Source organism: Pseudochaenichthys georgianus, chromosome 10, assembly GCF_902827115.2.
Source record: "Pseudochaenichthys georgianus chromosome 10, fPseGeo1.2, whole genome shotgun sequence".
Lineage (NCBI taxonomy): Eukaryota > Metazoa > Chordata > Actinopteri > Perciformes > Channichthyidae > Pseudochaenichthys > Pseudochaenichthys georgianus.
In genome coordinates, this window is record NC_047512.1 from 26,585,771 (window position 1) to 26,612,166 (window position 26,396).

General features: G+C 41.5%; 2 protein-coding genes across 7 annotated transcripts in view; one reads left to right on the forward strand and one right to left on the reverse strand.

Moving 5' to 3' along the window:
* The first annotated feature begins 1,829 nt into the window (after positions 1-1,829).
* Positions 1,830-8,231, forward strand: rmnd5b (required for meiotic nuclear division 5 homolog B). 4 transcript variants are annotated; one of them, XM_034092807.2, is made up of 11 exons: positions 1,830-1,938; positions 3,159-3,332; positions 3,538-3,680; positions 3,763-3,900; positions 4,069-4,169; positions 4,421-4,587; positions 5,040-5,063; positions 5,156-5,321; positions 5,426-5,528; positions 5,618-5,772; positions 6,282-8,231. In XM_034092807.2, exons 2-11 carry the CDS (start codon positions 3,194-3,196, stop codon positions 6,343-6,345), a joined length of 1,200 nt encoding a protein of 399 aa, XP_033948698.1. In that variant the 5' UTR covers positions 1,830-1,938; positions 3,159-3,193; the 3' UTR covers positions 6,346-8,231. The 4 variants fall into 4 exon arrangements, with proteins under 4 accessions (XP_033948698.1, XP_033948701.1, XP_033948699.1 ...); XM_034092808.2 differs by having other exon boundaries at positions 1,836-1,894; XM_034092809.2 differs by lacking the exon at positions 1,830-1,938 and adding an exon at positions 2,100-2,245.
* A 1,038-nt stretch (positions 8,232-9,269) lies between these two features.
* Positions 9,270-26,396, reverse strand: part of n4bp3 (NEDD4 binding protein 3) — a 31,527-nt gene continuing 14,400 nt past the window's right edge. For all 3 annotated transcript variants that reach the window (XM_034093688.2, XM_034093691.2, XM_034093690.2), the window contains exons 2-10: positions 14,600-14,871; positions 14,364-14,511; positions 12,975-13,184; positions 12,708-12,829; positions 12,369-12,564; positions 12,194-12,286; positions 11,849-12,100; positions 11,429-11,687; positions 9,270-10,932 (exon numbers count right to left, since the gene is read on the reverse strand). In XM_034093688.2, coding sequence (XP_033949579.1) covers positions 10,538-10,932; positions 11,429-11,687; positions 11,849-12,100; positions 12,194-12,286; positions 12,369-12,564; positions 12,708-12,829; positions 12,975-13,184; positions 14,364-14,511; positions 14,600-14,838 — 1,914 coding nt within the window. In that variant the 5' untranslated portion in view covers positions 14,839-14,871 and the 3' untranslated portion in view covers positions 9,270-10,537. The remainder of the gene's footprint in view (positions 10,933-11,428; positions 11,688-11,848; positions 12,101-12,193; positions 12,287-12,368; positions 12,565-12,707; positions 12,830-12,974; positions 13,185-14,363; positions 14,512-14,599; positions 14,872-26,396) is intronic.

The following is a 26,396-nucleotide window of genomic DNA, read 5'->3' on the forward strand; positions in this document are numbered from 1 at the left end:
CCATAGCTTCAGCCTGGGAATGCTGGAGGGGAAAGAAAGAGGGAAAACAAACCTCGAAGTACAGCCCACACAATGTCCACATAACCTCTGCTTATGAGATTATGCTTACAATTGAAGGTGTTTTTAATGTTTTATGTTTTTGTGTGTCTCTGTGTGTGCATGTGTGTGTGTGAATAGTACTGTAATGCGTAGCTGGGATACAACAGGACAGGTCAAAGGTTAACATAGACCACCCAACTTTGACAGCTCACATGCAGAACTCCTGTGCAACTACACTCTCACAATGATGTAGTTCATGTTTTTCCTTTTCATATCTGGATTTCTATGTTCCAGGAATCACTTCAGCCAATTACAATGTAAGTTTCAGGCTCACTGTAAAGCTTTTCTGTCACTCACTACCAAATATTTGATCAAAGGGGATCATATTATTCTACTGTACTCATTGCTACAGAAGCCATACCTTCTTAGCAACAGTCTGGGTGTCTGTGTGTCTGTGTCTGGGTGTCTGTAGGGAGTTTCGATAAGCCTTCTGTCCCTAACCTAATTCATTATGAGATTATACCATTCATTCTCAGTCATTAAGTCATTCAGGGCAAGCCAATGGAAAACCTTTAATTACATCCTCCCTGACTACATATTGCATAAAACGTGCATAAAAAAGATTAGACAGGACACCATGCAACATGTGAGTGTGGGAGTGAGATAGTGTGATCGAGAGTGCATTGAAGTGTTGATACAATTGAAACTCTGAGGTTATGGCAGCACTGTAGACAGCAGGAGGACTCAGAGGGAAAGAATGATGAGCACCTGAGTTATGGGAGCTTTAGTCTATACATCACTGATAGATTAGTCACACCAGCCCACTCAAGTCCAAAGACCTTACCCACCCTCAGCAATGCAACACACTGTTAAGCAATGCGTAAACAATATGATGTGGGTATCTATAAGCAATCTTACAAGAAGCTTCTAAATGAAGGGGGATTGGCTGGGGAGAGGTTGATGTTAATCCACATATTGAGCAAATCTCAAATGCAGTCTGGGACAGCAAATCCTGTCGAAAGATAAATACAACTGACTTCATTTCTAAATTCAGAATGCTACTTTTCCCGGTTGTGTGATATGATACTAAACAAAGGTTCAGTCTCATGATTATTATAATGTAGGTGCTAGTATTAATGACAGTAAGAATGTAAACACAAATCACATTTCAAATCTGTCTTTTTTAAACTGACCTAGTTAGTTAAGGTCAAGCTCTATACAAGCCGCTAATATTCAGTGGTGGTATGACACTTGATTTTACTTCCTATCTAATATGATAAGCTATATGGATAATTATGAAATTTGGACACATAATAATATATGTGAGGGTGACACCGACTGTAAGGGAATTTCTCACTTTGTACATAATTGATCGAAAAAAACCGAGGAGCAGATTAATCTATAATGAAAAAAAGGATTTTTACATTTTATCACATTCGTGTGAGTACTCGTGGTATAGCCTACTATCAGATATAATCAAATAACATCAGATACGGCTTACAAGTTATTTTTGTGGATGAAGATTTTAGATACATAACATAATATGATTGAAAAATATAATGCATTGCTCCCATTAACTCATATTTCAAATTAGAGCTACTTTGACCAGCTATAACATTCAAATTAAATACGTTACGTGATGATGCATACACTCCTTTCTCTGCAGACCTTGAAAGTATTAGTTGTGACAGCTTGATGTGCATGAGGGCATTCATATAGTGAAACTTATTTGTGTACGCTACGGTTTGTTTGATGTCGCAGAGAAAAGGACTTTTATTGTGAAATGTCCAGTTTATGCAGAATGCGACACAGGAAGATCCGCATTACAACTGCTGGTGAAGTGTTGCCATAACAGGCAAGTGGCTAACGCTAATGTTTGCTAACTAATTAGCAGGATAGGTGAGTGGCTTTTATTCAGACACATCATATCATTTTGTTCAAAGGCGGTAGATGTTTTAAGAGATCGGATAGTACACAATGTTGTAGACAAGCGGGTTGTCATTCTCTCCTGAAATAAGTTGGGCCTTGTCAGTCAGCAGCGGGCTAGCATCAACTAGCTGTTTAGCTGCTAGCAATGGCGAGCTTTTGTAGCTAGCCAGACACCGTTTGTTTATGTTAGCTCTGCGGCAGCCTTCTTTTCTTATTTACCGCATCTCATCAAAATACTTGGTTGGAAACGTGTGACACTTTGCGTAAATCATTGTTAGTGAGTATTACAAATGTGAAATGTTATGTTGGAATTAAAATAGGATATATAACTTGCGTTTATGTTGGTTAGCTCTATGACGTGAACTGCTAGGTGGACATTTTCTATATTCAGCTTATAAACTAGTGAGCTACAGCAAAGCTACACCTATCGGGGATTTTCTCTAATGGGAAGGTACATCTATCTGAATGCAGACGAGATCCCAAAAGTAATGGCTGATAAACACTGTCTTTATAGGATTAAATGACACTTTTGTGTGGTTGAGACGCTAGTGACTGACGTTAGTAAACACCAGGCCGCAGAGTACACAGTGTGCCTGTATTTAATATTTTTAAGGCCTTGCTAGTTGTTAGCAGAGTTATACCAGGCAACACTTTTAATGAGGGCAGTATTGGGACGATTTGCATCTATCTCCTGATAATAAATAATATCTGGTGCCTACCAACTGTCGAATTTCTATTTAAAACCTTTTAGTGTCAAGAGACAGCTGTGTCTGTCAAATACTACGGGCAACTGGTTTGTTACATTGCATTTTTGGCAGGATTTTCTTTAAGATTGATTCAATATCATATACATCAGCTCAGCTGGAATATTCTTTCACCATTGTCATGTATGTTGAGCTAGTTTAAAAAACATTGTTGCCAAAACTGTGGACTGAAAAGTTTGTTTCTCATCATTAAAGGGTCACGCCCTGGTGTCTTGGTCACAATTCTTTAAAAACATGCTTTAGAAATATTTTTATTTAGACTTGGGCTTTACACAATTAGTATTCTTTCTTTTTGTGTGTGTGTAAATGTTCTAATATCTGGACTGGTACTTGCCTAAAAAGAAATCAGTTCTAAGAAGGCTAAATAAATAGTTATCTGGCTTGACCTGTTCTTTGCCATTGACCTGTTTTTTCTTTTAAATCTAGGTGTCGTTGTGTGTGTGAGTGTTCCAGTCTGAATCATGGAACAGTGTGCGTGTGTGGAGCGGGAGCTGGAGAAAGTGCTTCATCGCTTCGTGATGTACGGCCACCAGTCGGAGGAGAGGCTAGACGAGCTCCTGCGCAGCGTGTGCGAGATACGAGGACAACTAGTTGCTTTTGGTAAGTAAAACTGATGAGCACAAGGCGACTGAACACCACAAAGCGATACTATTTAATATTTAAGTGTAACATAGTAATCTTATTCTCATACCTGTTTTAATATCTTTATATATGGATGAAAATAGTGCTTTAATAGTGATGCTTTTTCCAAGCTCTATTGTTATCGACATGCAGAGTTGAGACTTTTTCTTTTTCTCTTTTGCAGGAGTACAAGATGCAGACCTATCAGTCCTATCTCAGACTATGGCACAGTGTTGTAAGAATATCAAAGAAACAGTGCAGATGCTAGCATCGCGACATAAGGACATCCATGGCAGTGTGTCAAAAGTGGGAAAAGCCATTGACAGGGTAAGGACAGGTAGCAACTTTCTTTAACGTTTTTATTTGATTTCTTAAGCATGTACTTAATTTTTGATATTGTTCTCTGCAGAATTTTGATGCAGAGATCAGTGCTGTGGTGGCAGAGACGGTGTGGGACACCCCTGAGAGACAGAAATACCTGAGTGAGACGATTGTGGAGCACCTGTACAGACAAGGGATGCTGAGTGTAGCAGAGGATCTTTGCCAGGTAGGTGCCGAGTCGAGTGCCTTCAACATGTTTCATGTAAACACAGCCTGAATACAATTAATTTAAGAAAAACCACAAGGCTTCAAATGTACTTTAATCCTTGATTTGTGGCTGGATAATAAATGTAACAATTCTTGATAAGCCACATTTACCCTTGTCTGTTTCTAGGAGTCTGGTGTAGTTATAGATATGAGTATGAAGCAGCCTTTCCTGGAGCTGAACAGAATCCTTGAGGCTCTGAGGATGCAGGACCTCAGGCCGGCACTAGAGTATGTTTTTTTTTATTTTTTTATTTTGTTCTCTGTCATTTAGGCCTGTCAGGTTACCTACTTTTGTTGCACAATATATTGCCATAGAAATACATATTCATATTGTTGTCATTTTAAGACTATTTTACCACACTGATATAATGATTATAATAATATTGCAAGAACACCATTTCAAAGAGCTGTTCATTCTATATATCTATATATATACCTAACATAGTTGACTGATCTTACCTATGTCTGTGCGTCTTTAGGTGGGCCGTGACAAATCGACAGCGTCTCCTGGACCTGAACAGCAGTCTAGAGTTCAAGCTGCACCGCCTGTACTTCATCAGCCTGCTCAGTGGAGGAATCGGCAACCAAATGGAGGCCCTGCAGTATGCTCGGCACTTCCAGCCCTTCGCCTCCCAGCACCAGAGAGGTACACAGCATGCCTCGGCATCTAATGCTGCTCGTTTAGCTGATCTGCTCAATCATCGTTGTGACATTCCTGGCAAAAACGCACAACGATGCTCAACTTGATTTGTATTTCACAGTTTTTGTAAAAAGGGACATATTATGTTAACATGCTTTAATGTAAAAAAAAAACACTACATAGTTGTTTTTAAATAAAGTTTTTGCACGGGTAATTGCAAATGTAGTTCTCAAGCCGCTGTTGGAGACATTCAGTTGGGGGGTGCTATATTGTAATGAGCCTGCATGTGACGCCAAATGTGAGCTCGTTTAATCCAACATTTTTCAAAAAGATGCCGCTCACAAAAAAATGAACCAATTGTCTAATTTCACAGTTTTTAGGGTTGAATGCAAAACTGTGTTTCTGATGATATGTCCCTTTTCTAAGATTTAAATGATTTGTGTCTCTGACTCTTTTAGGAAGAGTCCCATCTTCACCTTCAGGCATATATATGATTTCTCTGAGTCTTATCACACAATTCTCTTTTAAACTTTGATTTGATTGTTTATCACACATGTTCTTTTGGTCCCTGCAGACATACAGATCCTGATGGGCAGCCTGGTGTACCTGCGTCATGGCATTGATAACTCTCCGTACCGCAGCCTGCTGGAGACCAATCAGTGGGCTGAGATCTGTAACATCTTTACCAGGGATGCCTGCTCTTTACTGGGCCTCTCTGTAGAGTCTCCTCTCAGTGTTAGGTCAGAAAACCATGAACAACACACACAAACTCACCAAAATGGATATTAAAAGATTTCAACCACAGTCAGACTTATTAATCTCCGCCATGTCTGTTTCTCTGCAGTTTTGCATCAGGCTGTATGGCCTTGCCTGTGCTGATGAACATCAAGCAGGTGATAGAGCAGAGACAGTGCAGTGGAGTCTGGACGCACAAAGATGAGCTGCCTGTAAGTCCCTCTGGATTTCTAAAGAGCATCTATTGCTCCTTTTCATTCTTATTCACCTTTCAACTGATCACGCCTATCTGCTCCCTTAGATTGAAATTGACCTCGGGAAGAAGTGCTGGTACCACTCTGTGTTCGCCTGCCCAATCCTCAGGCAGCAGACCTCAGAAAGCAACCCCCCCATGAAGCTCATCTGCGGCCACGTCATCTCCAGAGATGCCCTCAACAAACTGACTAACGCTGGGAAGTAAGTCAGCAATAAGCCTGGTTGTGTGATATGTGCGGTGTATTATAATGCATGAGATTTGTATCGTGCCTTTCCTAAAGCTTAAAGACACTTCACATAAAAACAGAACCGTATTATCTTTGAACAAAGCATTTAACTAATTTGTCATCAACCAGTGGAAAACATACAAGCACTGTTGCTGTAGATATTGAGAGCTGTTTTTGTATTATATCTGATAATCATATTATAAAAGCGAACATGAACGATTACTTGTATTTTGTTTGCAGTTAAAACGTAAACTCAGTGGGGCTCTGAAAAAAAGCAAACCGTTTGTTTAGCCTGACATACTGTGGTGACATGAATGGAAACCAATGGCTTTCTTTAAATTACATTATCAATTCAAAAAACGAATTGTTCATTACTGAAAATGGTCAGATACTAGATTTGTGTTTTATCAGAGTACACAAGAAGTATCATCCTTTTTAACAAACCACACACTGTAACATCCGGTTCCCGTTTCTCTTCCTCAGGTTGAAATGTCCGTACTGCCCCATGGAGCAGAACCCTTCACATGCCAAGCAGATCTACTTTTGATAGCGCACACTTTCTTCACGAGTAAGGATGACGTTCCCTGGAGCTCTTTGCATTTCCAGGACCATTTGCTCTGGCCCTTTTTTCCTCTGTCCCTGGCCTCTCGGCCTGTTATTGTAAGCATTAAGGTTTTATCCCAGTGCTCCTCTGGACAGCCTTGGACCCCCGTAACCCACCTCGGACCCTTCAACTTTGCGTAGTATACAGAGTCCAGCGGGGATGGTCCGTCTACAACCGGTTGTAAAGTGAGGAGTCTGTCAGTAATGAGACCTCACGAAGAAGCACCTCTGGAAAAGGTTCATTGATTGAAACTCATTTGCAAATGCCTGCAGAGTTATAGGCTTATCTTTTTAAAGTATGTAATACTTTATAGTGTTTGTTTTTCAGCTTTATCGACCGCTTGAGTTGGATGACTGCTTCTTTTTTTCTTTCTCCTTTTTTTGTGACGGAAGCAGTTGAATGATAATGAATGGGTGGGTAAATGGAATAGATAGGCAGCTTCTGATTTCAGAAGGATAATTAACGAACTTATTATACATGAGGAAGAAAGGCAGGAAAACAAACCGAGGTGAAGGATATTATTTGCTGGTGGAGGTCTCATGAATGGAACTCTGGATTGTGACCCATTAATCCTCCGTAATGTAATAAAGGCCTCAGCTGATGTTTCCGTTTGATCAGTAAAACATTTAACTCATCAAAGGTGGAACGGCTTTCTTTTTCTTTTGTTTGCGACTTACGGCACCAGCAAGATTTTCCTCATTGTAGAAGCCATGTGTCTTGTTCTATGTATGTATTTAACAAACAGTGACAAAAAGGAAACAAAAATATATACTACTGTGAAATGTGTTTTGTTTCTATTTTTCATTGCAACCGCCACAACGGCTCGTGTAAATTAAACTGAACAGCAACATGCATAATCAACACTACTGCGTAACTCTCAGAACTAGCGACTCTACAGTTCACATCCTGTTGTGCCGTCGCCTCACTCTGCCCCACATTGTGTATCCTAGGCTTGCAAGCCATGTGATTTGGAGATGTAAAATGGTGTGGCGGTAGCCGTATGGTCTGACTTGCAGTGACTGTAGGCTTGTGATTCAGCTTTACTCGTCGTGGGTGGGGAAGAAGTGCTCTGATCATTGTGGCTGTTGTTTAATATATACTTAGAAAATGCCTCTGCTGCGTAGCTTTTATTTCAGATGGAGTCAGAATACAAAAACATTAGAATCAATGCATTTCCTCAGGGCTCATTGTAACAGTTCATACCACACCTTGCAGTTATTATTACATGTGTACATTAATTTAAGGAGTCTTGAACAAAGATGACACGCATTTCACTGGTGGGGCTGATAGTTTGGGTGATGTTGGAGTTTGTATATATTATTCAGCTGGGGGGGGGGGGGGGGAAGTGTGTCACGAGGTCCAAGGCATTTGGATGTACAATAGTTTGTTTTAGATGATCAATACTAATAGTGCAAGTTCCCCGTGTCCTCTTGAAAAATGGTGATGTCAACTCGCATCAAAGTGAGGCTAATTAGTTTTGCATCGCACCAGCATAACTCCCACTGACAACGCAACATTACACTCATTCAGAGTTTAATATAAATGCTTTTAGCGTTTGGTTTTTATTTGGAAAAGGGTTAGAGCACGTGTTGTGTGGACTTTCACTGAATTTCGTCTTTTTTTTTCTTTGGTTGACAATCTTTCATAGCTTCTTCGAGTGTCCCTTCAGATAGACTGCTAGCGCTCCGTACCCCTGTCGTATTAATTTTGTTGAATGTTTGCATTTCCTGCTTTTGTGTTTTATGCAACTTTTATTGTAAATATTTATCCTCTAACATGTTTCATATACTTGCATCTGAAATGAAAATAAAAATTTATACTCCAAGTCACATTTGGAGGTGTGTGACTTTGGCATTTGGTGACGGTCCCACACTATGACTCACTGACCATTTTTCTTTATGGTTTTACAGCTGCTCGGCCCTCCGGTCATCCCCACTTGGTGGCGCTCTTGCTGTATTATCCGTACTCAGACTATAAACCCTTTAATTCTATAACATCTAGTTGTTTTCATTTGATCCTGCTTCACAACCAGGAACCATCTTCCCCTTCAGAAACGATACACTAATGTTCCACAATGAGGCGATTTCATCAGATAAACAGCACTGATGGCATTCAGCACTGCAACCCTCCTACAGTGATAACATGAGGTAAGAATCCTTTATCATCCCACTTCAGTAAACCACTCGGAGATGTGTAGTTATATTAAGCCCCAGTTTATATAATAATTTAAATGCCAAAGTAAGGGCCTTGTGAGTCAGCCACAGCTCATAGCTATTCAAATAATGACCCTGTGAAAAAAACAACCAGCGTTATGGACTCGCATGTGCTATCTCTTACTTTTCCTATAATTGTATTTATAAACTCACTTATGTAAAGCCATAAACATGAATTTAAGTGTTAAGCTTTCATCTCTGCCAAGATATCCTTAGGCCACTGTTCTAGTTTGCACATTTGATAGTTTCCATAGTAGGCCAAGTGCTTATTTTCTTGAGCAAACAGGTCCTCCTATATTTCCATCTCTGCTAACTCTCTCTCCCTTCCGCTGTCTGTCCTGCAGGAGATGGTATGTGAGGGCTGGCTGGCGGAGAGCAGGGAGGACCTAGGGGAGAGGCCTGAGATAAGGATTCAAGGCTCAACCTCTAAAAGCCACATTAGTCCCAAAAGCCTCCGCCGCTTTGTTGTTCATTCTGTCATAAAGCTCCTGTCCTTGGGTTTTATTGGCACGCTCTCTGGAGATGTTAAGCCCCTCGGAGCAGGCAGGCGTCTGAGCCCTCGGGGAATACCATCACTTACACCACTAACATTTTGACAAGCGATTTCTGGAGAGTTTCATTTAGACAACGGTAGACAGAAAACCACTTTGTAGCCACATTTAACACATGTTTATTATGAATCCAAAAACAAACGTATACTGAACAGTTTTAATTCCAGTAAATAGACAAGAGTCACAGTATGTTGAAAGGTCGGTTGACAGCTGGCTTTTGAATGTTCATAAGTGAATAATAAACAATACAAGAGAACAGCGTCACCTGTGTCATGCATTTAATTGTTATTGGCTGGGGATGTGCAACAAATGGCACCAAGCAGGGCAGTCGTGTTCAGCTTCCTTATCTGTTGATCGCTTTCGTTGCAATCAAAAGACGATACGAAAATGTGCCCATTTAAGACAGCATTGTGCTGGAAATACAATGAAAAAAGGCCAAAAACAAATTGCATTATGTACAAAATATATAGAACTCACCTGACAGGAGCTGGAAGGTGAGTGAGAACAAGTTCAACGTTCCACTAGATCACTTTAATCCTTGATACTTAACCCAGAGATGCAGCTTCTCTCACAGAGCCCAGGTGAATCCACTTAACATGTGCTGCTGAAATGTTACTGGGCCAAACTAAATCCCTTTGTTACTGACTAGACTATACAGCAGTCCAAACCAAAATGTAATTTCCAAATGAACATAACAAACAGGATATCAATTTGCTCATTTACAGGTGTGTTGTTGGATAGCAGGCTGTGTCCTTTTTACAACATTGACACCAATCCTCTGCTCGGACAGATTACAATATTTCTGTGCAGCGACGCCCGGCTTTAGTGCGATCTGTTGGAGATTTTTGGTTCACTCTTTGCAGGATTAGGGCTTTATTAAAACCAACAAGGATTAATAAGCATAGAATGGCCAACAGACCGGAAACTATGGAAGCCCTTTGTTGCCAGGAAAAGAAGAAGAGAATATAAAAAGAAATTTATGATTACATTTAAAATCATCAACAAAGTCAGAGAGATATTAAGTCAGACCTTTGATATATTATTATCTTAGACCTGAGTTAATGTATCAACAAATTGACATTTTGAAATTCTTTAAATAGTAAATCAAGAATTTGAGCTTGGACCGCATCATTTTGTTGAAAAAATGATTTGAATAAAGCATTTAAACTAGTTATTAAATCTAATCATTTACCAACTAGGAATCTTTAAACATATAGATGCCTGTCAAAATGAATTCCATCAAATGTTTGCTTAGTGAGTAAAAAAGGTTTACTTTCCTCACAATTTGGTTAACTCTTTATTTTCCCTTTTCCTGGCAGGCACATGGACTCCGGTAGAAACCACACTGCCAGACCGGTTAGTCTGGCACATTCAAATTTCAGATGATTCAATTCTGTCTATCCACGGCAAACCAGAGGACGGTCTGTCGTCTTGTTTTTCAGCCTCTCTCTCACTCCTCAGCTCTGGCACTTCTCTTTCCAGTGTCCCATTTCTGCTCCCTCCTCCTGCTCCTCCTGCTCCTCCTGCTCCTCCCTCTTGCTCTCTGCCTGCCCTCAGCTGGTGCAGCTCCTTCTCCAGCGCCTCGTTGCGGTAGTACATCTCTAAGTAGCTGGCCTGCAGCTCCTTCTGGTAGCGGATGACCTTGTCCTTTTCTGTCTGCCATGTCTGCCTCTCTTCTTCGAAAGCCATGGCCTGGCCCTCGCTCTGGCGTCTCTCCAGCAGGAGCTCTGCGCGGAGACGCTCCTCTGTGGGGCCCCCGCAGACTCCTGCAAGCAAGAGGTTCACATGGCTTCAACTACAGGCCAACAGAGCCGTAGGGGGAATATAATACAAATACACGGGCTGCTTTTAAATGGGCTGCTCCTGACCTGGTTAGTCAAATAACCAGATTTTGGTTCCAAGTATGTAGACTTCATGAATCTAAAATAACTCAAGACAAGTTACAGTTGTGTTGATAAGAAACACGGCTTTAATGTCTTAATCGCTGAGATAAAACAGGCATCCGTGACATATAATTATCTTGCTTCAACTTGGGATCTGCAGGCTTTAGCAGGTTTGTTCTTTCTGAGGTTGACAGGTTGTGAAAGAAAATGCAATTGTGTTTTTGTAAAGTCTTTTGGGAGGACTTGCTTTGTCAACAAATTAACTTAACTCTTATCTGTGCTTGTGCTATGACTCAAGTGAGTTGTATTCCTACGAACCATCAAAGAGAGTGCAAACATTGCCATACGACACAACTAAGAGACAGAATCATAAATCTACCTGTTGCCCCAGCTGAAGGATTCTCCTCCGCTCCTTTTCCGTCCTCATGTGCAGGCTGAGAGGAGCACCTGCGACGCTGCGTCCCCTGCAGGACCAGCTTCAGTGCATCCATCTGGCCCTCTTTGTTGCGCAGATCTGTGCGCGTCTCCCTGAGCTCCGTCTTCAGCTGGAAGATCTCACTCAGCTTCTGGGTCACCTCCGCCTGGGAGTCCCTCAGCTGCTGCTTCAGCAGGGAGATCTCCCCTGACTTCTGGCAAACCTGAGAGAAAATAAGTGAGAAATACACATTTTACTGACTCTTCAAACCTGTTTGTACTCATTTTAACATCCACTGTCCCCTGTAATCACTACTTTCTAAGGGTTTCTCTCTGCCATAAAGTGTCCCCCCCCTTCCCTGTCCCTGTCCTCCCAAGGCCGTACCTCCCACTGCGTCTCCTCCAGAGTAGGACTGGTTCTCTTCACCATGGCTCCAGCCTCCTGGCTCCTTTCTCTGTTCCGGCCGTCGAGCTCCTCTTGCAGTCGGTTCTTCTCCTGCTGGGCCTTAAACAGCTGCAACTGCAAGGTGCGCTGAGAGCGCTGGGCATGCTGGGAAACCTGGCGCAGCTTGGCAGCATACAGGTGTTTCAGCTCGTCCACCTCCTTCTCCCACAGACGCTGTTTCCCTTCGAAAACCTGCATGCAGACACCAGATAGGGGTCGGACTTCAAAAGAAAGGCAGGTTGATGTATAGATTGATGATAAAGAACAATACACAATCAAACTCACCTGGGCGATGGCGCCCTCACTCTCATCTAGGTTTCTCTTCATCTGTTTCAGCTCGTGCTCTTTCTCCACCAGCCGCTCCTCCAGATCACGGACCTGGAAAGGCAACATTAAGGAATCAGCCATCTGTAAATCATTCCGACCTGCTCCTCCATTCTCCCTTCTCTGCAGTACTCACCACTTCCTCCACGGACAGGGAGAGAGTCCATTCATAAGGAGGAGGAGCCTCTCCTCCATATGGAGCCAGACGGCTCAGGGTGGCCATGCTCCGACAGGCCATCTCTCCTATGGCCACGCCCCCTGGCCCGACACCCTTCTGGCCCAGAGAGGTGCGGTCCAGGGAGCTGATGGTGTTGATGTGTCCCATAGATGCGCTGGAGTAAAAGAAGAAACCCCCAAAGGCCATTAATATCTCTTACATTATCACCTCCCACAGTCATTAAGAATACAAAAATAAATCAAAGCAACACTTCCTTTGAATACAAAATAGAGCGAAGGAAATGTAGCAGTGGCAAACCTGATGTGAGACAGGTGTGGGCGGAAAGGAGGCCGGTATGGCGGCAGGCTGTTCATGGAGTTATGGCCCGAGTCTGACAGATTATCATCCTCCTGGCTAATCCCACGCACCGAGGAGATGGCCTACACATAATTATACAGTTATTAATCATTGTTATATTAATAGGTTTAGAAGATATTCATTTAGGGAGCAAATAACAGTTCAGTCCACGAAAAGTGTATTGTTTTGCTTCTGTAATCAATCCACAAAGATAAAAAAACAAAATACCTTGTTACCACTGGATGTTGGTGCTCCATGGCGGGAGGGTGAGGAAGAGGAAGAGGAGGTGGAGACAGCTTTGGGGACATGGGCGTAAGACCTGTGCAGCCCATTGGAAAGGCCATGGTCCACATCCTCAGACTTGGAAGAGGGATAGAGGTTTTGCATAGAGCTGAAGTTTTTCGGTGTGACAGGCTTGAAGGCAGACCTTAATCGAGCCTGGAGGAAAAGAACCAAGGGGTGGACAAGTTCAGGGCAGTTCAAAGGATCAGAAGATAAGAAGAAAAACATACTCGGAGCAAATGGGGCTGGGCTGCGGAACGATACATCACAGGTGATCTATTAAAGCAAAGCTGTCCCACCCTCTGTGTTCATAGAGTGGATCAATTCAAGCAAAAAAGTGAGATTTGATTGCCGCAATAAATCCAGTAACACAGTCAGGGCAGACTCTGAATCTATGCTGGAGAGCTGGAGGAGGTTTGAGGTTGATTTATGCTGGTAGCAGGCTATGGGGGTGTTGCAGCACGCTGGCAGAGATGTATAAATGTGATACTGATCAATTTAACATCAGCAGGCTGTATATCATTCATACAAAGAAACACAAAGGGACGCTGTGCCTGAATCTGTGACTTGGTCCCTTTGCTTTAGTAGCCTCGATGCAACAGGGTTTCCACACATAGACCTTACTTGGGCGGGCCGCCCAGGTATATTAACGTCCGCCAAAGTATATTTCGCGACCCATTTAGGTTTAACTTTTTTTTATACGTCCGCGAGCACGACGCCACATGCGATCGATTAACTACCCCTCCTGTACCTGTTCGCTTTGTATCGCGTGAAGGATCTGCTTTACGCGCTCCGCAATAACTCCGCTGCGAGGCACCGGCGAACAGTTAATGAGCGTGCCCAACCCCGCCCCCCCCGTTGATGTGCGTATTCCTCTAGCAACGCCCCCCCTACCGCGACAAGTATTTCAGATCTGTGGGAAACACTGTGTAAGGTGTATTCATGTCGTCATACATTCATCGCACACATGTATTGAAGTACATTTTGAATTGGAAATAGGACTACTTCACTTCACTTGTTTTTTTGTTTGCCATGGTACTTATGCTTCCCCAACATTTCAGGAAAATATAGTACTTTTTTACCAACGGTTCAAAGTAACTACTGTAAGTACATTTAATCAAATACTGTACTTAAGTAAGATGTTGAGGGACTTGTACTTTACCTGAATATCAATCTTTTTTGTACCTTTAGTAACAGATTTGGATTAATGATGTGAAATATAATCAACACTTAAATAATACTTTCTTTACACCTGGAGTAAATGCACAAGCTACCTTGGAAAAAAGTATCCTCTAAAGTTTAGAGGATACTTTTTTGAACAACAATATTATTTACCTTTTCATACTTGCCCGCACTTGGCAGGGAGTTCTTAGTCAAATCTATTTCTGTGCCGTCTTTATGGTACACCTTGGCGTATAAATTGTCCTCCTCACGGCCAGGGATAACGTCCTTCTTCCCGTCAGCGCCTGCTTTAGGCTCTCTCCTGTTTAGAAACAGACTAGGTCAAGTCCTGGCACGTTTTGCATTAGCTTCCAGACTACTTCGCCTTCATGTGAAACAGCAACACTCACCTGGTGATGTTGAGGTAGTTGAGCAGCTCTCTCTGGGTGAAGCCTTTCTTCAGGAGGCCGTTGGTCTGTTTGGGTCTCACCTGTGGAACTGCACGGCTGCTTTTAGTCGGAGACAGGTCCGGCCTCTCCACCAGACTGCCTACACTTCCCATGCCGCAACGGGACGAGAGGGGCAGCGGGTTACGGAAGGTTTTTTTGGGGCCACGGGTCAGAGGAAGTGTTTGGACTGAGGTTGCCATTGGTTACAGGGCTCGGTGGGGGGGTAAGGTGCTCTGTGAAAAAGAAAGAGGGAAATTAAGTCAGAAGATCTATATCTATATCTATCTCTGTTGAGATATTCCCTACTTGTTGGTAAATTGTGTTTTAAATAACGTGTTTATTCTTGGCTTTTTAGGCATTATAGATCTGTTCAGTTAAGTTGAAAAAGTAAAATTAAATGATAAATGACCAAGGATGACATCTTCAAATGTCTTGTTTTGTCCATAATCCAAAGACCTTTATTGTGCTGTCATTGGACTACACAGGGACCTGGAAATATACACATTTGAGAGTCTAGGATATTTCAGGGTATTTCACTAAAAACACATAATAACTTTATGGTTGTGATAGATGAAAGGTCAGGGAATCACCAAATTCTGTATGCCTCATCCTCCGGGGACCATACATCTTTGTCCAGAATTTAATAAATATTCATCCAATACTTGAGATATTTTAGTCTAGACTAAAGTAGAGAACTGACCGGCAATGCCATCAAGTCGCTAGCGTGGCTAAAAGATTAAGCTCTTAGTCTATCCTCCTTTGCTAAAATGGACTCCACCTCTTTCATCTCTACTGGATGTTGATCTTTGAAAGAATAGCATGGGCTGACTGACGTTACATCAGCTGTGTTTCTCTGTAACGACAGCTGCTTCAGAGCACAGCTAGAACAACTGAGCTTCCCACAACATCGAAGCAAAGAAAAACACTAAAAACACACACACACAAAAACACACACACACACACACACACACACACACACACACACACACACACACACACACACACACACACACACACACACACACACACACACACACACACACACACACACACACACACACACACACACACACACACACACACACACACACACACACACACACACACACACAAATTGACCTTTATGAAAAACATTTTCAAGGAAAACAATGGATGTAAATTGATGTCTTTATAAAGAAGACCAATCCCAAACTAATTTGAAAATATGTATTTCATAATGTAGTTGTAACATCCCTCTTGCCTCTCAAGAGCTCTTGTTATTCTTTCCCAACAGGCAAATCAAAAGACAACAGGATCATGTTAATCTGGTGGGGTCATGTTGTTTAATTCTAAGGCAGGGCAGTATATGTCACTTCACACTACAACGTAACTATAATCCAACCAATAAAACAGGGCTTATTATTTTTTTTAAAAGGTTAATAAAACAGACGGAATTGCTTTGGTTACAATTCACATTAGAGATAGTGCATCAGGTTTGGCTGCACCTTATTTTGTTTGCAAATGTCCTGTCTTTCATGAAAATCATTCATGTACCATTCTTTCAGTTTTGCATCACAAAACTAGCACGGCCTCAATACATAACATACAGAGCTGGAGTTTTCTGTTAGTAATGCAACATTTTGTTGAAAAAAACCCCCCAAAACAATACAATGACTCATATGTTCTCTTGACTTTTTTAAAAACCTGTTGCCAAGTTACTTCAAACACCTACATAAGAGGCACTATTGTTTTATCAATTTAAGTTTGAGCTGCAGTAAATCTTCCGTCTAATCACTCACATATTCCCGCCCTTCCTTCTTTCATACAACCTCATTAAGGCTCTCTATTGATTTCACCCCGTTGACCCTCTCTCTTCCCATGCATAACCCCCCCAGCAGCCGTAAAACATTCCAGAAACCATAAAACACACAAACACGCCGCAGTCTCTCCAGCTATAAACAGGGCCCGAGGGCCGGCTGATGTGGCACTGGTAGAACAGGTAGGGTTTAAAGGGCCATACCACACGTTTTGCTTCTTTCAGTCCATTATATGCAATACTAAACAACTTTAAAATGAATTTCCTAACTTAGAACTGTTGCTTTGTATACATGTATTATATTTTGAAGATAAACAGAGAGGCTTAAAATTGCTTCAGTTTAGTGATCACGAGAACACCTTATTTAGGTAATGCATTTGCCAACTGTGTGCATTCAAGGACATCTGATATTTGAGAAATTGCTGCCAAGTATGACTCTTCAAGTAAAAGTATGTTGTTGTCGCAAGATGCAACCTGGAGGACGGCCAATAAACCAGTTTCAGGTTGGTCACTGCAAGTATTATTTTATGAAGAACCATTACATTTACTTGGGAACTTTTTTCAGTAAAATTCATGATTTTGAAGGAAACATTCAACCTCCCTGACTCCCAGTACGCAAGTTTATCTTGCTGTCACACAGTAATATACTATGGATGAGCAGAGACGCATGCAGTGACACCCTGGGATCTCCTTTTGTTTCTTATCCAATGATATTAACATTTATTAAGGGCATTGCACTGCTGGGCTCGACAGTTATAACAATTATGAAAATGGTTAAATAGGCAGAGAGAGCCGAGCTCCAGCCTACTCCTCTCCGGCTCTCAGCCAGGCCCACATCAAAGCAGCACAAGCTGCTCATGTTTTTATTCATGAGGTACTATCTCTCCCAATGTAAAACTCTCCACTAAAGCATCCGGCTCCTAATAAGCCTATATAATGCAGGCTGAGGAAAGAAACCTGATATCAATGACGATGAATATAATCAAATATAATGTGATAACCTAACTAGTGCTGTTCTACAGGAAGTCTTTGTTTGTTTCAAGTGAGAGTAAAACATGATGGATATGAGTCAGTGCAGGTCACGCTGACTGTGTGTGTGTTTGACACCACATGAATAAATCATGAGTATGCCAACCTAATGGCCACTGGCCAAGGTCTGACACAGTATTTTTAGGTACAGTATTTTCCTCCGTTGTGCCTCGTATCTGCCAAAGACATGAGAGGCCAATCGATGTTTGACGGGAAACTGGGGCTGAGGTGGGGGGGGCTGAGGCCAAGCAATTCCTTTTGGGTAGATAGGAGGGTACAAATCCTTTTAGGCTGCAACCACAAATCTTGCAGGACTGAAGAAATCTTGCATCCAGTTGTTTTCCATAATTGCCTTCTAGTTTATGGGCCCCGAGTAAACCAGGACACACAGCGAGATTTACAGCCCAGCCACGAGTAACCATGGGGCCCAGAAATGCAACACACATCTTTAAATCACACACACATACACACATAAACACATCAAAGCTGTGATCTCTACCACCCTTGAACAGCTATGGTCTAATTGAAAAGTGCTCTGTTCTTGATTAATGTTTCCTTCAAAGCTGTGACAAGCCTTTTTAAAAGCTGCTAACTTTGATCAAGTGTAAAAATGTTTAACATCAGTGTATCACAACGCTGCATAGGAAACAGGAAACAGTGCCGTTCACATTTACCTGCATTTACTGCTGGCATTGAAGCCTCTTTGAAAAGTGAATGCTGTGAACTGGAGCTCTAAAGGGAAATTAGTCCAGGAATGGAGCACATTTATTGACTATATCTGGTAAGCACACCTTTACAGCGGGAATGTAGCGGAGCATCAATATAATCATACCCTATGGGACTACACAGCTTGTCTAAAAACAGGAGAAGGCTGATACTGAATACTGCGATTCCCAAACAAAAAGAGGTATACATTCTTCATATTTAAGTCAATGCTGTACATTCCTTGGGACATAGCGCAGCGCAGATCTGGTCTAAAAGCTGTCAGTGAGGCGACCCTAACTCATCTAGAAAACCATACAGCTGCCACTTTACAATAACCACAAAGAAAACAAAACATGCAGTTTCAAGGACGCTCTCTCCTAAAATATTGTAATCAGGTGTCCTACAGGGAAAACAAAGCTTTCAATGAAATGCTTGAGCATGAAGAGGGGACATTTTCAAACCCTCAGAGAGACAAAGGTTAGCACTGGGACGGAGACAGAGAAGAGAAGGACGGCGAAGCCAAATTCCAAAGATGCTTTACACAACACAAGCTCAGGCTCGTCAGTTTGATGCACCAGGCGCTCACTCCCACGGGTGCTCACTCACACTTGTGTGTGTGCAGGTCACTCAACACAGCCCCGAAAAAAGCAAATGCACGGCTCGCAGCTCCAGATCCTCTCTGCCCTCTTCGCTCAGCGCTCTCCCTCCCCTGATCCACCATCAACGTTTGTTTACATTTGTGGGGTAACTTTGCAGGTTACATCTAAAACGCCCACACAGCGCACACCGTTACATTATATAAGCCTTTCCAAAGCTGTGCACAAGTTTTCACAGCTGTTAGTTGTGTAAAACATTACACTACGATTACCAAATCAGCCACTGGCCTTATTTAATCTATTCCACAGAGAGCTGCAGTATTGTATTTAACTCCTGCACTGCCATGCAAGGATATGAAGTTTGGTTTGTTGTAGTGTCAGAGATGTATCATGATAAGGTAGACTCTTCTGCCATATTTAAAAGCCAGACCTGGAAATGTATGCACATTACATACGCAATGATTTCTGAGAATTGTGACGCAAAGAAACCAGAGGAGTGTCTTCTTCTTACCAAACATGTTGCCAAAATAAAACACAACTGCCCCCACAGACTGACAGGTTTAATGCCTCTCCAGAGGACAGACTTTGTTTGTTATGCAAGGACGGTTAGATTTAGAAAGAGGCTTACTTTTTGTTATACTGGTCTTTCTACGTCAACATAATATGTATTTTTATAAGGACCTACATTCATGTTCCTGGCTTGTTGACTATAAAAAACCTCAGTAAGAAACCTTTATGTAGGAATGCATCAGCATGTTTTCAGTTTTTTTGTTCAGTCTGGATTCCAAGTACCGTACTTTTCGGACTATAAGCCGCGACTTTTTCCCCCATTTTTTTTTTTACAGCTAACAATCTCTAGGGAACCTCCTAAATCTATGGATTTTACAGGTAAAATTAACCACCTTTAACACTATGGGCTCTATGACCGGTCCGCGCCCGCCACCTTTAAGCGGCGGGCTCCAGCAGGAAAAGCTGGAGGCCGGAAAAGAGTGAGACAGGTAGCGCGCCAAAGTAAAAGTGGAACCGAGAGACAGAACGAGAGCAAGACAGACGGACAATTTAGCTGCTGGATAATATGCAGGTGCGCTTTATAGTCCGACAAGTACGGTAACAATCAGATACCAGTGGTTGATCGGGATCATTCTTTTATGAAAAGTTTGATCACTGCAACTATTTTTGATTGCAAACCCACAAAGTTTGCGTAATTTATGTCTATGACAAGAACATAAAAACAAATAATCATCTTCAGCCACAAAACCAGTAAGATGTTAAATCAGTGCAACTGTTCAGAAAACAGGGATACATTACCCCAAAGAGAAATGGACATACTGAAGGACTTGTTTATACCTCAGAGATCACAAAATGTATTTCATGTAAAAAGGAACATTCTAGTCTGACTTGTAACTGATACAGTAGAGTTTCAACTTTATAAATCTGTCAGCAGCAGCAGGATGAGCTGTGCCCGAGGCCGACTAGGAAGGAACCATCCTGGATGTGAAGCAAAGGAGCACTCCTCTCTCTGATTGACTATTACGTGTTGGGTGTAATGAGAGTTTCTCTGGCTGTGAGGCATGACAGCAGAGCAGTGTTTGGCAGCAGCCTCTAATTGTTAGCAGGTTATTCATTATGGATGGTAGACGATCAGTCAGACAGAGATCCTCTTTACAGGTGGAGGCCTTTCAGGGGAGCCAAGAAGTTTGAAAGCGAGTCGTGAAGTGTTCCTTTTTCTGTGCGTCTAAAGCAGTCTCATGTATCTGTACAATCTAACAAGACACACAGACAAGGACATTTGGTCAAATGCCTCAAGCTTAACTGCCTTGAGGTGATTGTTGTCTTCTGTTTTCTGAATGAGAGAGCACAGAGAATTTTGCGTAAAAGGTCAACTTTAAATTCCTCACACTCAGGATGATGAGCAGCTCTGTGTGGAACATGGGACATAACTCAGCAGCGGCCAGACGTGCTGGTGTTAAAGCTAAAGGCCCAGTGTTCAGCCTCACACGGCCTCCATTGATGAGCAACACTTGAGTCTTTACAGAGGTCAACGGGTCATATTTGGTCATTGCCTAACATACAGGGCACTATTGAGCCCTCAGACGTTTAAGAGGCAACACAGACGTTTTATTTCTGACAGAAAAAAGCTGACACGTTTAGGGAACACTGGACCAGCCTTTACACTATACCAGGGGTCGGCAACCCGCGGCCCTTTAAGCCCTCTGCTCTGGCTCCCTTGAGCTTAGACAAAAATAAGAAGGAAATAAAATAAAAGTATTTGTAGGACTATTTATATTTTGTTGCATGGTTGAAAATGTTTCGTATGTTGTATTTTGAGGTGATACTGTGACACATAAATAAAAAACAAAACGGTTTTAATTAGGTCAACTAAAATATGCATCACATCCTGCTACGGTCCCGCGCGAGCGCCTTTTCTTGGAGGCGAATAACCCCCGGCTCGATGAGCGAACTATGGATAAATCAAAGAAAAGTACCGGAGGAACACAGGATTTAATTCTGTGTGGACAGAGTTATCTGCTTTCACAGCAAACGATGCTGGTTTACCGGTATGTTTGATATGTGGAGAGAAGTTGTTAACGGTGGTGCAGCCTTTACGTATCGAGGAACAACAAGGGAGAGGAAGACAGCTGACAATCTTCAGTCATAATTCAATGGGGTATGTAATTTATTTCAGAAAACACTTTTTGTTATATTCCATGGAATGCTCTTAACGTCCCGATAGCAATGAATATATTAAAGGCTTTGACAATAAATACATACAAAAATTAATCTCTGGAAGCCGTAGCGCTGTAAAAAGCACGACCAATCATCTGAGCCGGCCCGGCTAAAGTAACTGGATGGATGGCCTACCTGCCTGTCAGCCTTCCATCTGTGCACAAACTTATATCGTGCCCTCATTGGTCATGTGCGCGTTCATGTGTGTTGGAGGAGGGACTCTGTGAGGAAGTCTGAAGGAAGAGGCATATTTTTTCCGGTTGTGTACTTTCAAATTCTAGCGCACTCGAGCTGGCTTCTCCATTCTTACCTACACTACCTTTAACTCTTTTTAGGGTGCAGCTATATGTTTTATTTATTTCAAAGTGGGCCCATTTTAATAATATTTTGTTCCCCTTCAAATGTGCAGAGGACTCCCCAAGTGCTGTGTTTAATTTATTTTAAAGTAGGCCTGTGTATTATTTTTAATTATCCTTATAAGAGTTCTTTGTTTCTTATTAGAGGTTAACAGTTTTATATCATGTAATAAATAGCCTTATAAATGCAAAAAAAACTGTAGTTTTTGTCTGATATAACAATAAAAAACTATGAAATATGTTTTGCGGCTCCAGACAAATGTTTTGGAAAAAGGAGCAAAATGGCTCTTTTGGTCAAAAAGGTTGCAGACCCCTACACTATACTATACCATTTTATTCACTCTGAACTCATCAGTATGAATAAAATATAAGCCCAGCTATTTTGCTCACTGTGAGTTGTTGAAACAATATTTTACAGGTGCTAAATAACTGTCCATTAGGGCTGAACGATTAATCGATTTGGAATAGAAATCGCGATTTGAAATGATGCGATTATCAAATCGCAAAGCCTGCGATTTTTTTATAACTTTTTTTTGTTTGCATTAATTTTTGTTGTTCTTCTTGTGTGTCAGTCATCCACACCAATCAGAAGTGCTGTGCTCCACAAGTACCAACCATTGTTAACCAATCAGAAGTGGCCCATGATAGAAGGTGATAGACAGATTGATCCAATCACCTGCCAAGTATTTGTGAAATACTTTTCCAAATGGCTTCCAATGGAGCTTTCCTAGATGGTTTGGTGAAACAAACCGTCTGAGTCAGGTTAGTACTGCTCCATCACATGTTTCCATTGCAGGGTGAATCTTAAACTGAAGCTTGACTTTAAAGCAACCTAACGGAAGTTTCATGTAAGTTTAGTTCTTTCACTCGTAGCTCGGGCTGCGGGGGTGCTAGAGACGGGAGCATGTTGATACGACCTTCCTAACCGGAGATATGGTCGCATTTTACAATAAACTTCCGTTGGGTCGCTTAAAAACAGAATCGCAAATCGAATCACAATATCTGTCAGAAAAATAGCAATTACATTTTTTCCCAAAATCGTGCAGCCCTACTGTCCATACATATAATCTTATATTTCAATAGTTTCTGCCAAACAATACATTTAGTAATATAGAACGAAAAGACAATTGGATTCATTTAAAATACTGTCCTTGCCAATACTGACAGTTGATGACATTTTGCCACTTTTCTATTAGCTATATGATCAGTTATATTAATGTATTTGAGAAAAACCTATATTAATGCTATTCGTAAACAGTCTCATGAGTTTTAGGACACAATTCCCAAACGCATGTTCCATCTGTTACATTTTCATTGGATTAACGCCCTTGATTTGACTTGATTTTGGATAACCTCAATGTTTATCTCTAAATATGATTATGAAATCAAATGTATAAAACTTAGTATAAGTTGGCGCACAAGTAACATGTAAGACAGACCATGACTGAAGAAATTAATCTAACACCAATACAAATGTGTTGACAATGATATGTGATATATTTCCTGGAAATAATTTATTTAGCATGAGAAATAGCAAACATGACTAATCAATTTAAGAAATCTTAGTCAACTTATCCCAAAAATACCCCTTAGCAGACTAATAGGCCGTATTAATGCAATACATGTTGCCGGTAGGAAAAGCATAGGTGTAAATAATAAAATGAACAATGGTTGTATTCCAGTAGCTGGTTTTATTGTAGGTTTCCAATGTCGTGCATGATGGCTCATTGTCCATCTATACGTGATTAGAACAGAGCCATCATTAGTGTTGTAAGTAACAACTGTGCTTTTCATGCATGCTGTGAGAAAAGCATATTGCCATAGAGGAGCCTCTCATCCATCTAATTATCTTTTTCTCAATATCTATAATGACAGCGTCCTTCTCCAAATGCTCTCGGTGTTAAGTAGGTAGATAGAACTAAATGCTGTCTAACTCTCAGTAATAATTTCCACAGCAGCCTCCGTTATTACAGACCCAGAAGAGAAATCCTTAAAACTATGTCTGCCTTAGAGGGTTTGCAGATTCACAATTTGTATTACAGTCCTGATCCTGACCTGAACTGACTTCACGCAACCAGCTGTCGATACTTGAAGTGGAACCAGCTGAGCTGTGTTTCCTCACTCTGCATCAGTTAGCCTATTGATGATGGTCTGCACAGTGTGCCTTAGCCTTTATTGCCTGTGCTGACTTTACATTATTGTATTTCTGCACAGAATTCTATTACTGGCTCTGCTACAGTAGTAATGTTGGGGTTATCTGAGGTGACTGGTTGTACTGGTGTTTCATGGAACCTTGATCTGAATATAACTGATGTTACATAAGGCTGCTTCAGAGTGAGACGATGCCACCGAGGGAGGGGCAAATGTATTATTGTAGCCAATGGAAATGTATTCAACAACAACCCTGTTCTTGTTCTTTTCCAACAGAACAGTCTGTTTTGTTAGGATATCAGAGTCTTCAATCTGTGATGTGAAAAAAGATTGATTGCATAATGTGTGTAGTACTATCTGCATAAGTACCTTAGATGTTTTAATTGAGATACACTTGCCCCGTCACTCATCCAACACACACATGCATGTAAACACAAACACTCGCACACACCCACACAAACACACACATTGTTAATCTAATCACCCTGAGTGGTAAAAGCAACATGCAACCGAGTGCATCTGATACTAGAGGTAAATCTGATCACGGCAAGGCAAGTTTATTTATATAGCACTTTTCAACACAAGGCAATTCAAAGTGCTTTACAAAAAATGAAAGACATTAAGAAAATGGCATTTCAAATTAGTCATTAAAAAGAAAAGCTAATAAAATAAACATTAAAAGAAAAAATACATGGATAAAAGTTACAGTGCAGTTTAAGATGTGAATAGTTCAATTAAAAGCAGCGACAAAAAGAAAAGTCTTTAGTCTGGATTTAAAAGTAGTCAGAGTTGCAGCGGATCTGCAGGTTTCTGGGAGTTTGTTCCAGATATTTGGAGCATAATAACTGAACGCTGCTTTCCCATGTTTAGTTCTGACTCTGGGGACAGAAAGCTGACCAGTCCCTGAAGACCTGAGAGATCTGGGTGGTTCATAGTTTAGCAGGAGGTCAGAAATGTATTTTGGGCCTAAACCATTCAGTGCTTTATAAACCAGCAGCAGTATTTTTGAAATCTATTCTTTGACACACAGGAAGCCAGTGTAAAGACTTCAGAACAGGAGTGATGTGATCCACTTTCTTAGTGTTAATGAGGACTCGAGCAGCGGCGTTCTGAATCAGCTGGAGCTTTCTAATAGATATTTTAGTGAGACCTGTGAAGACACCATTGCAGTAGTCGAGTCTACTGAAGATAAAAGCATGGACAAGTTTTTCCAAATCCTGCTGTGACATTAGTCTTTTAATCCTAGCTATGTTCTTTAGGTGATAGTAGGCTGATTTAGTAACTGTTTTAATGTGAAAGTTGAAACTCAGGACAGAGTCCATGACTACACCTAGATTTCTGGCTTTATCTGTTGTTTTGAACATTGCAGATTGAAGCTCAGCGCTAACTTTTAAACGTTCTGCCTTGGCTCCAAAAACCATTACCTCAGTTTTATCTTTGTTTAATTGGAGAAAGTTCTGACACATCCAGTCATTGATTTGTTCAATGCACTTACTCAGTGTTTGAATTGGAGCATAGTCTCCTGGTGAAATTGTTACGCACATTTGTGTGTCATCTGCATAGCTATGGTAACTTATTTTGTTGTTCTTCATTATCTGAGCCAGTGGTAGCATGTAGACGTTAAAGAGAAGAGGCCCCAAGATGGAGCCTTGAGGTACCCCACATGTCATATTTGTCAACTCAGATGTGTATTTACCTATAGAAACAAAGTTGTTTCTGTCCTTTAAGTAGGATTCAAACCAATTTAGAACTGTTTCCGAAAGTCCCACCCAGTTTTCTAGTCGGTCTAGTAATATGCTGTGGTCAACAGTGTCAAACGCAGCACTGAGATCTAATGGCGCGTTTCCACTGCAGCGGGTAGCTCGCTTTAAGCGTGCCGAGCCGTGCGGGCCCGTTTTTGGTTGCGTTTCCACTTGGCCTAGTTTTGGGCCGGGCTACTTTTTCACCTTTTTTCTGGCCCGACTAAATCGTGGTTCTAGGGCCAGGAACAACCAGGCTGAGTCGGGCTGAGTATGCTAAACTAGAGAGAGAATCGCTGGCAAGGGGGCTTCAACTACAACAAGATTAACATATTTGACAGTGATTTAATTGTAATACACGTTTCAAAATGATGCCGAAGTAACAACATACTGATGCCGGTTAGTAAAAACCATGAATTAATGCTTTGACAAGTCTGCAGACAGACGGCAGGCGAAAAACCCTTTTAAAATGCTTGTTTTCTAAATGGAGCTTGGCTAAGCTAACGTTATATATGCTCTAACCGTCCACACTCACAACAACGGCCTATACAGACATAAATAAACCAGCGACTGTATTCGCCATGACACAGGCAGTCTGTGGTTTGTACTTGTTTAACTTTTGTCTAGTTTCTGAACAGATATGAAGAGCTGTGAGCTCTG

What these genes read in the sequence shown, in the direction of transcription:
- rmnd5b (XM_034092807.2), top strand. Translation starts at nt 3,194, where the DNA reads ATGGAACAGTGTGCGTGTGTGGAGCGGGAGCTGGAGAAAGTGCTTCAT. An exon ending in TAGCAGAGGATCTTTGCCAG is followed by an intron (nt 3,901 to 4,068) that starts GTAGGTGCCGAG and finishes GTCTGTTTCTAG; the next exon opens with GAGTCTGGTGTAGTTATAGA. An exon ending in CGCACAAAGATGAGCTGCCT is followed by an intron (nt 5,529 to 5,617) that starts GTAAGTCCCTCT and finishes CTGCTCCCTTAG; the next exon opens with ATTGAAATTGACCTCGGGAA.